The following is a 13,305-nucleotide window of genomic DNA, read 5'->3' on the forward strand; positions in this document are numbered from 1 at the left end:
TAATATGCATATATTAGCAACTGGGACTGAGGAGCAGACAGTTTACTCTGGGCACCTTATTCATCCAAGCTACTCAATACTGCCCCCAGCCATAAGAAGTTAACCCATAGGAAGTCCCAGCCAGTTGACTACTTCAAAATCGTGAAAGTACTCAGTGGCTCTGCCCATGCTAAAACAGGCTTTTGGGCTCGAGTCCTATATCTACCTCTGTGGTAGAAACTCAGCAGAAAGTGTTCGTGGGTAGTGTAGTTCTGCATGACCAACTCCATGGTCCAGGGACTAGATAACCTCATACACTTATATGCATGGATGACATCATTTACATGTCTTGAGCCCTCATCATTTTGTATCATTGAAAGGGGTTAATGGTAGAAGATGAGTAGTCACCTTGTATCTCCCAAGTTAGGTCTAGATAAGCTTTCACTACAAATGGACTAATTCATTTATATGTATATTGTATAATGATATATTTTTGCCAAAGGTAACTGACAAAATAATGGAAACGCTTGAGTAAATGAGGGATTCAAAGTATATTGAAAGCAGGTGCTTCCACACAGGTGTGGTTCCTGAGTTAATTAAGCAATTAACATGCCATCATGCTTAGGGTCATGTATTAAAATGCTGGGTAGACCATTATTTTGTCTAGCATGGCTATGCCCCCAAGGGTTGACAATGCCCCCATCCACAGGTCACGGGTGGTCACTGAATGGTTTGATGAGCATGAAATATATGTAAGCCATATACCATGGCCGGCACAGTCACCAGATCTCAACCCTGTAAAGCTTAGAGAGGATCTCATGTCAAATGCTGTTGAAGTAATTGGCTACAGGTTCACCTGCCTCACCTAAAGCCCATTCTGGTGGGAAGCTGCTACAGACCACCAAGTGTTAACAGTTAGTATCTGGATAAGATGTGTGAAAGGCTTGATAATATATGTGGTATCAACAAAGGTATATTTTCTGGGTGATCTAAATATTGACTGGCTGCTCACTCAAGAAAAAGCTTCAAACTGTAACCATGCCTGCAACCTGGTTCAGGTTATCTATCAGTCAACCTACCATGGTATTTACCAGGAATAAAATCATCCACATGTATTGATCACATCTTCACTAATGCTGCATAAATCTGCTCTAAAGCAGTATCCAAATCCATTGGATTTAGTGATCATTATATAGTAGCCATATCTAGGAAAACCAAAGTTTCAAAGGCTGGGCCTAATATAGTGTATAAGAGGTCATATAATAAGTGTTGTAGTGATTCCTACGTGGAAGATCTGTGGTGTGTAACGAGGGGCAACCAGACGCTGCAGTTGACACATTAACAAAATAAATAGCTTATTCCAGTTACTAATAAGCATGCGCCTATTAAGGCAATTACTGTAAAAACTGTTAAAACCCTGTAGATTGATGAGGAATTGAAACATTGTATGGTTGATTGATGAGGGAAAAGGAATGGCAAATAAGTCTAGCTGCACAGCCGATTGGCTAACATGCTGTAAATTGAGAAATCATGTGACTAAACAAAAATAAGAAGAAACTACTATGAAACAAAGATGCATGATAAGAAGAATGATAGTTAAAAAGCTTTGGAGCACCTTAAATTACATTTTGGCCAAAAGTACAAACTCTGCTTCATCATTCATTGAATCAGATGGCTCATTTATCACAAAACTCACTGATATTGCCAACTACTCTAAAGATGTTTTTCATTGGCAAGGTTAAAATCCTTAGGCATGACATGCCAATAACAAACCCTTAACTTTTTCCACATTTTGTTTTGTTACAGCCTTATTCTAAAACAAATTAAATGTTTTTTCCCCCATCAAATTACACACAATATCCCATAATGACAAACCAAAAACAGTTTTGTAATTTTTTTTGCAAATGTATTTATAATTATATTTTTCACATTTACATAAGTATTTAGACCGTTTACTTAGTACTTTGTTGAAGCACCTTTGGCTGTGATTGAAGCCTTGAGTCTTCTTGTGTATGACATTTGGGCAGGTTCTACCATTCTTCTCTGCAGATCCTCTCAAGTTCTATCAGGGTGGATGGGGAGTGTTGCTGCACAGCTATTTTCAGGTCTCTCCAGAGATGTCAGTTTGGGTTCAAGTCCGGGCTCTGGCTGGGCCACTCAAGGACATTCAGAGACTTGTCCCGAAGCCACTCTTGCATTGTCTTGACTTTGTGCTTAGGGTTGTTGTCCTGTTGGAAGGTGAACCTTCACCCCAGTCTGATAACCTGCTTGAGAGCACTCAGGATTTCATCAAGGATCTCTCTGTACTTTGCTCCATTTATCTTTCCCTCAGCCTGACTAGTCTCCCAGTCCCTGCCGCTGAAAAACATCCCCACAGCATGATGCTGCCACCACAATGCTTCACTGTAGATGGTGCCAGGTGCCAGATGGTTTCCTCCAGACTTGACGCTTGGCATTCAGGCCAAAGAGTTCAATCTTGGTTTCATCAGACCAGAGAATCTTGTTTCTCAAGGTCTGAGAGTCCTTTAGGTGCATTTTGGCAAACTCCAAGAGGGCTGTCATGTGCCTGTTACTGAGGAGTGGCTTTCGTCTGGCCACTCTACCATAAAGGTCTGATTGGTGGAGTGCTGCAGAGATGGTTGTCCTTCTGGAAGTTTCTGACCTCTCCACAGAAGAACTCCAGAGCTTTATCAGAGTGACCATCGACTTCTTGGTCACCTCCCTGACCAAGGCCCTTCTCCCAGATTTCTCAGTTTGTCCCGGCAGCCAGCTCTAGGAAGAGTCTTAGTGGTTCCAAACTTCTTCCATTTAAGAATGATGATGGCCACTGTGTTCTTGGGGACCTTCAATGCTGCAGACATTTTCTTGGTACCCGTCCCCAGATCTGTGCCTTAACAAAATCCTGTCTCGAAGATCAATGGGCAATTCTTTCGACCTCATGGCTTGGTGTTTGCTCTGACATGCACTGTCAACTTTGGAACCTTACATAGACAGGTGTGTGCCTTTACAGATCATGTCCAATCAATAGAATTTAACACAGGTCGATTCCAATCAAGTTGTTGAAACATCTCAAGCGTGATCGATGGAAACAGGATGCACCTAAGCTCAATTTCGAGTCTCAGCAATGGGTCTGAATACTTATGTAAATAAGGTATTTGTTTATTTTTTTTAATACATTTGCAAAATGTTTTAACCTGTTTTCGCTTTGTCATTATGGGTTATTATGTGTAGATTGAGATTTAAAAACAAAGCTGTAACGTAACAAAAATGTGTAAAATGGAAGGGGTCTGAATACTTTTCGAATGCGCTGTACACATCCATGCATGGCTCTAGCCATGAATGGCTCTAGCCCTCACACTCAGATCCTACAGGTCCCAGATGTGCTCAATGGGATTGAGATCCGGGCTCTTCGCTGGCCATGGCAGAACACTGACATTCCCGTCTCGCAGGAAATCACGCACAGAACGAACAGTATGGCTGGTGGCATTGTCATGCTGGAGGGTCATGTCAGGATGAGCCTGCAGGAAGGGTACCATGTAAGGGAGGAGAATGTATTCTCTGTAACGCACAGCGTTGAGATTGCCTGCAATGACAACAAGCTCAGTCCAATGATGCTGTGACACACCACCCCAGACCATGACGGACCCTCCACCTCCAAATCGATCCCGCTCCAGGCCTCGGTGTAACGCTCATTCCCTCAACGATAAACGTAAATCCGACCATCACCCCTCTAGTGACAAACCGCGACTCGTCAGTGAAGAGCACTTTTTGCCAGTCCTGTCTGGTCCAGCGACGATGGGTTTGTGCCCATAGGCGACGTTGTTGCCGGTGATGTCTCGTGAGGACCTGCCTTAAACAGGCCTACAGCCCTCAGTCCAGAGGCTCTCAGCCTATTGTGGACAGTCTGAGCACTGATGGAGGGATTGTGCGTTCTTGGTTTAACTCATGCAGTTGTTGTTGCAATCCTGTACCTGTCCCGTAGGTGTGATGTTCGGAACGTACCGACCCTGTGCATGTTGTTACACGTGGTCTGCTACTGCAAGGACGGTCAGCTGTCCGTCCTGTCTCCTTGTAGCTCTGTCTTAGGCGTCTCACAGTACAGACATTGCACTTTATTGCCCTGGCCACATCTGCAGTCCTCATGCCTCCTTGCAGCATGCCTAAGTCACGGTCACGCAGATGAGCAGGGACCCTGGTCATCTTTCTTTTGGTGTTTTTCAGAGTCAGTAGAAAGGACTCTTTAGTGTCCTAAGTTTTCATAACTGTGACGTTAATTGCCTACCGTCTGTAGGCTGTTAGTGTCTTAGTGATCGTTCCACAGGTGCATGTTCATGGTTCATTGAACAATCATGGGAAACCGTGTTTAAACCCTTTACAATGAAGATCTGACGTTTTGGGATTTTACGAATTATCTTTGAAAGACAGGGTCTTGAAGATGTCCTGAGTTTAGTTCGCTAACTATAGCTTCTGAAACTGATTGTCGTTTTGCTATGTTTTTGTGGAAGAACATTGTTTTCACCCTTGAGCTTTTTATGACCAGCACTGTAGGTGCGCAAGACAACTTTAGCAGCATCATAGCGTACGTATTGATGAATAGTTGTGATAATTGAAATACGTATGTTAATGTAATCAATGTGTAATAACTACGTAAAAAATTGTATGAACACGTTAAATTATTATGTGACGTGCAGTCATATTCAGGTCCTGATTGGTCAACAAGCTTATTTGACAGGCAAAGACCCAAACAGCGTTCCATAGTATGAGACATCCTGGTTGAGAATGAAACGACTGAACAAATTAACAACGAAACAGCACAGCAAGTAAGTGAAAGAAATAGGTTTGATTATGTTTTACTGGTAATGGGGACATACGTAAATGCCAACAAAATAACTTTTTGTTGTGTGTGTGTGTAACCTTTTATTTAACAAGGCAAGTCAGTTAAAAACAAATTCTTATTTACAATGACGGCCTACCTTGGCCAAACCCGGACGACGCTGGGCCAATTGTGCACCACCCCTACGGGACTCCCAATCACAGCCGGATGTGATACAGCCTGGATTCGAAACGGTGACCGTAGTGACGCCTCTTGCACTGAGATGTAGTGCCTTAGACCGCTGTGAATGTGTGTGTGTGTTATCTATTTAACTGTACTAGATTGCTTAAATGGCTGCTAAAATTAAAAAATATATTTTATCGGTATTGTGTTTATTTGGTAAGGAAAATATTGGATATCGGTATCAGCCAATAATGTCATAGCGGTGCATCACTAGCTTGGACCAGGTTAGTTTGTTGTGGATGCCTAGAGAGTTTATCTGTATCTCATGATAAGCTGTAGACCACACTACCTCAAACGAGCAAAACCTCTAGACTTTCTTAGATATCGTACACAAGCTGTTGTTTACAAATATGCACAGGCCCCTGCCCCGTGTCTTACCAGAGGCTGCTGTTCTATCCTGCCGATAGTGTATAACCAGCCAGTTGTATGTTATTGATGTCGGCTTTCAGCCACGACTCTGTGAAACATAAGATATTACGGTTTTTAATGTCCCGCTGGTAGGATATACGTGCTTTCAGTTCGTCCCATTTATTTTCCAGCGATTGAACGTTAGCTAACAGTACAAGGCACCATAATCTCTTTCCACGAAATCTCAGTTTTTCTCCAGCGAATGACTGGGATGAGGGCCTGTTTGGGTGTTTGAGGTATATCCTTCCCGTCCGACTCATTAAAGAAAAATGATTAGTCCAATTCGAGGTGAGTAAATTGCTGTTCTGATGTCCAGAAGCTCTTTTCGGTCATAAGAGACGGTAGCAGCAACATCATGTACAAAATAAGTTACAGGTGGTGGGTTTGGCCTTCGAAAGAACAATGCATATGCAGAAAATATTTTAACCTCTCTGGGATATGTGAAAGCAAACGATGCTATTATCTGAGGATAGCACCTCCATAAACAAAGAGAGGAAACATTAATCAAACCCTGCAGGCGTGACACAAAACGCAGAATAAAAATATAATACATGCTTAACCTTTGACGAGCTTCTTTTGTTGGCACTCCAATATGTCCCATAAACATCACAAATGGTCCTTTTGTTTGATTAATTCCGTCGATATATATCCAAAATGTCCATTTATTTGGCACGTTTGATCCAGAAAAACACCTGTTCCAACTTGCGCATCGTGACTACAAAATATCTCAAAAGTTGCCTGTAAACTTTGCCAAAACATTTCAAACTACTTTTGTAATACAACTTTAGGTATTTTTTTTACGTAAATAATCGATAAAATTGAAGACCGGATGATCTGTGTTCAATACAGGAAGAAAACAAACTGTAGCATGCTTTCTGGTTACGCACCTCTATCTAACAGTACACTTCAAGTGACCCTCGTTCAAGATGGCCGTACTTCTTCATTACATAAAGGAATAACCTCAACAAATTTATATAAAGACTGTTGACATCCAGTGGAAGCGATAGGAACTGTAAGAAGGTCCCAATGAAAACTTATTGAAAAGAGTGACCTCAAAATATATCTGAATGGTTTGTCCTCTAGGTTTCGCCTGCTAAATAAGTTCTGTTATACTCAGACATGATTCAAACTGTTTTAGAAACTTCAGAATGTTTTCTATCCAAATCTACTAATACTATGCATATCTTGTCTTCTGGGGATGAGTAGCAGGCAGTTGAATTTGGGCATGCATTTCATCCGGACATGAAAATACTGCCCCCTGTCACCAAGAAGTTAACTATCTTGTGTCTAGCTCTTTTAATAAACGTAGGATAGGCCTAAATTCCCTTCTCTCTCCATTCGATAGGCTATTAATGATTTTGGACAAGGCTACTCTACACTTCATCCATGGCTTTCTCCAGATCAAACAATGAATGAATCTAACGGAGTTCCATGTCCTAAAGTTGCCACTTTATAGACTCATTATTTTTGTATTTTTAGACAGGTTAGCTGAGAACATCACGGAAACGATGTGCAAGCTTCAATGGGACAGAAGACCGTCTGTAGCTAGCAACAATGACAAACTGCCATGTGGGGAATTTAAAGTGGCTCGTTTCATCTTGTTCTTAATAGCAGGAATTGTTTTGAGTTGTTTTCACTGATGTCATGTATATGCTAATATGGCTCAAATTAGATATCCAACAACTGTAACGAAGTATTTGAGAATCAGGTGCTCATTGTGCAACTTAATGTTTTAAATAAACGTTGGATACCATATATTTTACATGTTGTCAATTTAAGCCAACCCTGTCTGTTTTGCCCCGTAGTTGCGCACACATTGGATTTGTTGCTAAACAACCAACCCGTCTACAGGCCTAGGCATAGCATAAGGAATGCGCTGAGAGTCAGGAAGCAAGTTTAGGGTGTGAGTGTTTTTAATAAATTAACAAACCATGAAACACAAACAACGCACCGCCATGAAACAGAGTCAATAACACCTGAGGAAAGAACCAAGGGTAGTGACGGATATATGGAAGATAATCAAGGAGGTGATGGAGTCCAGGTGAGTGTCATGAGGCGCTGGTGCGCAAGACGATGGTGACAGGTATGCGGGATAATCAGCAGCCTAATGAACTAGAGGCCGGAGAGGGAGTACATGTGACACATTGGCTATTTTCAATCACAGATTTATGAGAGATCAAGAGATTGAACAAATAGTCATTATTATCCAGTTCTGAAGACAGTAGACTTGGCTTCTATCCAGCCCATGATTTATAACTTAACTCACTAAAGTAAAACAGCCCGTTCCTCATCAGTTGACTGTCACTTTTCTCCATTATGTGCGTGCCACACAGATGCAGTGTCACGTGTGCTCCCTCCCTGGCCTCTAGGTCACCAGGCTGCTCATTATGGTGCACACCTGTCACCATCGTTACGCGCACCTGCGCATCATCAGACTCACCTGGACTCTATCACTTCCTTGATTACCTGCCCTATATATGCCACTACCTTTGGTTCCTTCCCCAGGCATTATTGTTACTGTTTCATGTCTGTGCGTCGTTCGTGTTTTGTTTATTGATTAAATCACTCACTCCCTGAACTTGCTTCCCGACTCTCAGCGCACATCGTTACATGCAGACAGACGCACACAAACTTGTTTCATGCTGAAGCTCCACCAGTAGTCTCTGTCCAGGGTTCCAAAAACATTATCTCTCATGATTCGTACAGTTGTAGCATGTGTTTTTGCGCTATAGCCCAATGTTTTTTTTAGCAGCATTTTGTTTATAAAATATATATATGTATGATTATGTTGGCCAATAGAGGGCATTACCATTATATATCACAACGTTTTGTGAGTACGTAATCGCAAAACAAAAAAAGTTGCCCAACCAGCGCTTTGGAGCAGGCAGAATGTTTTCGTGTTAGAACAGCCCTCACTGTTCTGCTCCTTCAATGAGACACTGAATCTCAAGAGAATGACAAATGATCTGAAAACTGAAACTAGGTCTCTCACCCCATCTTTTCTTCCCCTCTCTCTTTCTGTCCCTCACTTTCTCTTTCTGCATCTTTCCCTTTCCCCTCCTGATATCTCTCTTCTCTATCTTGCTTTCCCCCCCACATTCTTCGACCCCCCCCCCCCCCCCCCTCACTTTCTCTCACATCTAGGATACACTGCTGGGACACCCTACAAGGTGCCCCCTGGCCAGTCCAATGGGGCGCCCCCTCCGTACTCCCCATCCCCTAACCCCTACCAGACAGCCATGTACCCAATCAGAAGTGCCTATCCCCAACAGAACCTCTACGCTCAGGTAAGGACCTGACATGGGCTTTATTCACTGGGGTTGGTTGTCTGTTAATATCGCCTACCTGCCTCTATAGGACGTGATTGATTTACTCCCTGTACTTGTTTTTGGATTGTTAGTAGACGGCTAGCTTGCTGAGTAAAATGATCTGTGCTATAAAAGTAAGAGGTCAATTCTCCCTTTGTTCCTTTTCTCTCACTTCTTTCTCTTCCTCCCTATCCTCTCTCTCTCTCTGCCCACCCTCTCGCTTGCCCTCTCGCTCCTTTATTGTATTATCTCCTTCTCTCTCTACCTTCTTCCTCTCTCTCTCCCCCCGCTCCCTATCTCAGATCAATTCAAGATGCTTTATTGCCATGACATACATTCTTCAATATTGAATATTGCCACGGCAATATTCCAAAAACCACTTCTATCTTCTCTTCTCTTTCTCTCAGGGTGCGTACTACACACAGCCGATGTATGCGGCTCAGCCTCACGTTATCCACCACACAACAGTGGTGCAGCCCAACAGCATCCCCTCCACCCTCTACCCTGCCCCCGTCCAACAACCCCGCTCCAACGGCCATATGGCCATGGGCATGGTAGCCGGCACAACCATGGCCATGTCTGCTGGTAAGAAGTCAACACTCAACTACCAGGGTTGAAAAATTCCCAGATTTTCCAGAAATCCCAATTGGAATATTTGTGGAATCAGGAGGTAATAACTAGGAAATACTACTAGGAAATACTACTACTAAAAAAAATTGTTCACTATAATTTGCAGTCATGTTTCTGTTTGGGGTGAAGGCTCTGTGTTTATAACAACTTTATAACAGTACTCGGCAACCAGCATGTTTCCTTAATGATAACTGTCTGTCCATTGTTACCATGGTGACCTCTGTCTGATTGACCCTCTCTGCCCAGGTACTCTGCTGACCACGCCTCAGCATGCCACTCAGCACATCGGTGGGCATCCGGTCACCCTGCCAACGTACCGGCCCCAGGGGACGCCTGGGTATAGCTATGTGCCTCCTCACTGGTAGACCCCACTGGACCCCATTCATGTAAGTTACTGTTCCTATAACCCAATGTTATCCCAGTATATGGTTAGGAGAGTTAAGGGTCGATGCTTTGATGCATAAGTGCATAGATTTTGTATAGATTTTTTTATTATGATAACTCTACTTTTGAGTAATTGTTACATTTGCTTTTGGAAAATGATTTGCAAGACAAATGTTATATTTTCTTTGTAAATTACATGTACTGTGTGTATAGATAGACGTGTGTAGTATATATACAGTGGGGCAAAAAAGTATTTAGTCAGCCACCAATTGTGCAAGTTCTCCCACTTAAAAAGATGAGAGAGGCCTGTAATTTTCATCATAGGTACACTTCAACTATGACAGACAAAATGAGAAACAAAATCCAGAAAATCACATTGTAGGATTTTTAATGAATTTATTTGCAAATTATGGTGGAAAATAAGTATTTGGTCACCTACAAACAAGCAAGATTTCTGGCTCTCACAGATCTGTAACTTCTTCTTTTAAGAGGCTCCTCTGTCCTCCACTCGTTACCTGTATTAATGGCACCTGTTTGAACTTGTTATCAGTATAAAAGACACCTGTCCACAACCTCAAACAGTCACACTCCAAACTCCACTATGGCCAAGACCAAATAGCTGTCAAAGGACACCAGAAACTAAATTGTAGACCTGCACCAGGCTGGGAAGACTGAATCTGCAATAGGTAAGCAGCTTGGTTTGAAGAAATCAACTGTGAGAGCAATTATTAGGAAATGGAAGACATACAAGACCACTGATAATCTCCCTCGATCTGGGGCTCCACGCAAGATCTCACCCCGTGGGGTCAAAATTATCACAAGAACGGTGAGCAAAAATCCCAGAACCACACGGGGGGACCTAGTGAATGACCTGCAGAGAGCTGGGACCAAAGTAACAAAGCCTACCATCAGTAACACACTATGCCGCCAGTGACTCAAATCCTGCAGTGCCAGACATGTCCCCCTGCTTAAGCCAGTACATGTCCAGGCCCGTCTGACGTTTGCTGGAGAGCATTTGGATGATCCAGAAGAAGATTGGGTGAATGTCATATGGTCAGATGAAACCAAAATGTAACTTTTTGGTAAAAACTCAACTCGTCGTGTTTGGAGGACAAAGAATGCTGAGTTGCATCCAAAGAACACCATACCTACTGCGAAACATGGGGATGGAAACATCATGCTTTGGGGCTGTTTTTCTGCAAAGGGACCAGGACGACTGATCCGTGTAAAGGAAAGAATGAATGGGGCCATGTATCGTGAGATTTTGAGTGAAAACCTCCGTCCATCAGCAAGGGCATTGAAGATGAAACGTGGCTGGGTCTTTCAGCATGACAATGATCCCAAACACACCGCCCGGGCAACGAAGGAGTGGCTTCGTAAGAAGCATTTCAAGGTCCTGGAGTGGCCTAGCCAGTCTCCAAATCTCAACCCCATAGAAAATCTTTGGAGGGAGTTGAAAGTCCGTGTTGCCCAGCAACAGCCCCAAAACATTACTGCTCTAGAGGAGATCTGCATGGAGGAATGGGCCAAAATACCAGCAACAGTGTGTGAAAACCTTGTGAAGACTTACAGAAAAATGTTGACCTCTGTCATTGCCCATGAAGGGTATATAACAAAGTATTGAGATCAACTTTTGTTATTGACCAAATACTTATTTTCCACCATAATTTGCAAATAAATTCATAAAAAATCCTACAATGTGATTTTCTGGATTTAAATTTTTTTATTTGTCTGTCATAGTTGAAGTGTACCTATGATGAAAATTACAGGCCTCTCTCGTCTTTTTAAGTGGAAGAACTTGCACAATTAGTGGCTGACAATACTTTTTTGCCCCACTGTACATATATCACATTTACATAACTGTTCAGACCCTTTTCTCAGTACTTTGTTGAAGCCTCGAGTCTTCTTTGGTATGACTTTACAAGCTTGGCACACCTGTTCTTCTCTGCAGATCCTCTCAAGTTATGTCAGGTTGGATGGGTAGAACACTGCATTGCCATTTTCAGGTCTCTCCAAATATGTACGATCGGGTTCAAGTCCGGGCTCTGGCTGAGCCCCTCAAGGACATCCAGAGACTTGTCCCGAAGCCACTCCTTCGTCGTCTTGGCTGTGTGCTTAAGGTTGTTTTCCTGTTGGACAGTGAACCCCAGTCTGAGGTCCTGAGTGTTTTGGAGGAGGTTTTCATCAAGGATCTCTCTGTACTTTGCTCCGTTCATCTTTCTCTCAATCCTGACTAGTCTCCCGGTCCCTGCCGCTGAAAAACATCCCCACAGCATGATGCTGCCACCACAATGCTTCACTGTAGAGATGGTGCGAGGTTTCCTCCAGACGTGACACTTGCCATTCAGGCCAAAGAGTTCAATATCGGTTTCGTCAGACCAGAGAATATTGTTTCTCATGGTCTTTAGGTGCCTTTAGGTAAAGTCCAAGCGGGCTGTCATGTGCCTTTTACTGAGGAGTGGCTTCTATCTGGCCACTCTACCATAAAGGCCTGATTTGGTGGAGTGCTGCAGAAATGGTTGTCCTTCTGGAAGATTCTCCTGTCTCCACAGAGGAACTCTGGAGGTCTGTCAGAGTGACTATTGGGTTGTTCGCCACCTTCCAGACCAAGGACCTTCTCCCCCGATTCCTCAGTTTGGCCGGACGACCATTTCTAGGTAGAGTCTTGGTGGATCCAAAACTTCTTCCATTTAAGAATGATGCCAGTCACTGTTCTTGGGGACCTTCAATGTTCCAGAAATGTTTTGGTACCCGTCCCCATATTTGTGCCTCTACACAATCCTGTCTCGACCCTCTACGGACAATTCCTTCAACCTCATGGCTTGGTTTTTGCTCTGACATGCACTGTCAACTGTGGGACCTTATATGGACAGGTGTGAATTTCCATATCATGTCCAATCAATTGAATTTACCACAGGTGGACTCCGTTCAAGTTGTAGAAACATCTCAAGGATGATCAATGTAAACAGGATGCACCTGAGCTCAATTTCGAGTCTCATAACAAAACGTCCAAATACTGTAAATACGGTATTTCTGTTCTTTATTTTAAATTTTTTATTGCAAACATTGCTAAAAAACCTGTTTTTGTGTTCTCATTATGGGATATTGTGTGTAGATGGATGATGAACAAAAAATTATTCAATTTTAGAATAAGACTAACATAAAAAAAGTGTGGGAAAAGAGAATACTTTCCGAATGCACTGTATATACTTTTCCCACATTTAGTTTGTTACAGCCTTATTCTAAAATGTATTAAATAAATACAAAATCAGCAGTTTACACACAATACCCCATAATGACAAACCAAAAACAGGTTAGAAATGTTTGCAAATAAATAAAAACTAATGAACAGAAATACCTTATTTACAAAATTATTCAGACCCTTTGTTATGAGACTTGAAGTTGAGCTCCGGTACATCCTGTTTCCATGGATCATCCTTGAGATGTTTCTACAACTTGATTGGAGACCACCTGTGGTAAATTAAATTGATTGGACAGTTCCTCTGTGGAGATGGGAGAAACTTCCAGAAGGACAACCAT

At 42.6% G+C, this 13,305-nt stretch overlaps 1 protein-coding gene across 6 annotated transcripts in view; it reads left to right on the forward strand.

Moving 5' to 3' along the window:
- The window catches only part of LOC109887560 (protein FAM168A), a 96,943-nt gene that overhangs the window by 78,021 nt on the left and 5,617 nt on the right, over positions 1-13,305 (forward strand). For all 6 annotated transcript variants that reach the window (XM_031826797.1, XM_031826794.1, XM_031826798.1 and 3 more), the window contains 3 exons: positions 8,588-8,730; positions 9,159-9,336; positions 9,628-9,767. In XM_031826797.1, the coding sequence (XP_031682657.1) occupies positions 8,588-8,730; positions 9,159-9,336; positions 9,628-9,746 (440 nt within the window). In that variant the 3' untranslated portion in view covers positions 9,747-9,767. The remainder of the gene's footprint in view (positions 1-8,587; positions 8,731-9,158; positions 9,337-9,627; positions 9,768-13,305) is intronic.

The sequence above is a fragment of the Oncorhynchus kisutch genome, linkage group LG6 (genome assembly GCF_002021735.2).
Source record: "Oncorhynchus kisutch isolate 150728-3 linkage group LG6, Okis_V2, whole genome shotgun sequence".
NCBI lineage: Eukaryota > Metazoa > Chordata > Actinopteri > Salmoniformes > Salmonidae > Oncorhynchus > Oncorhynchus kisutch.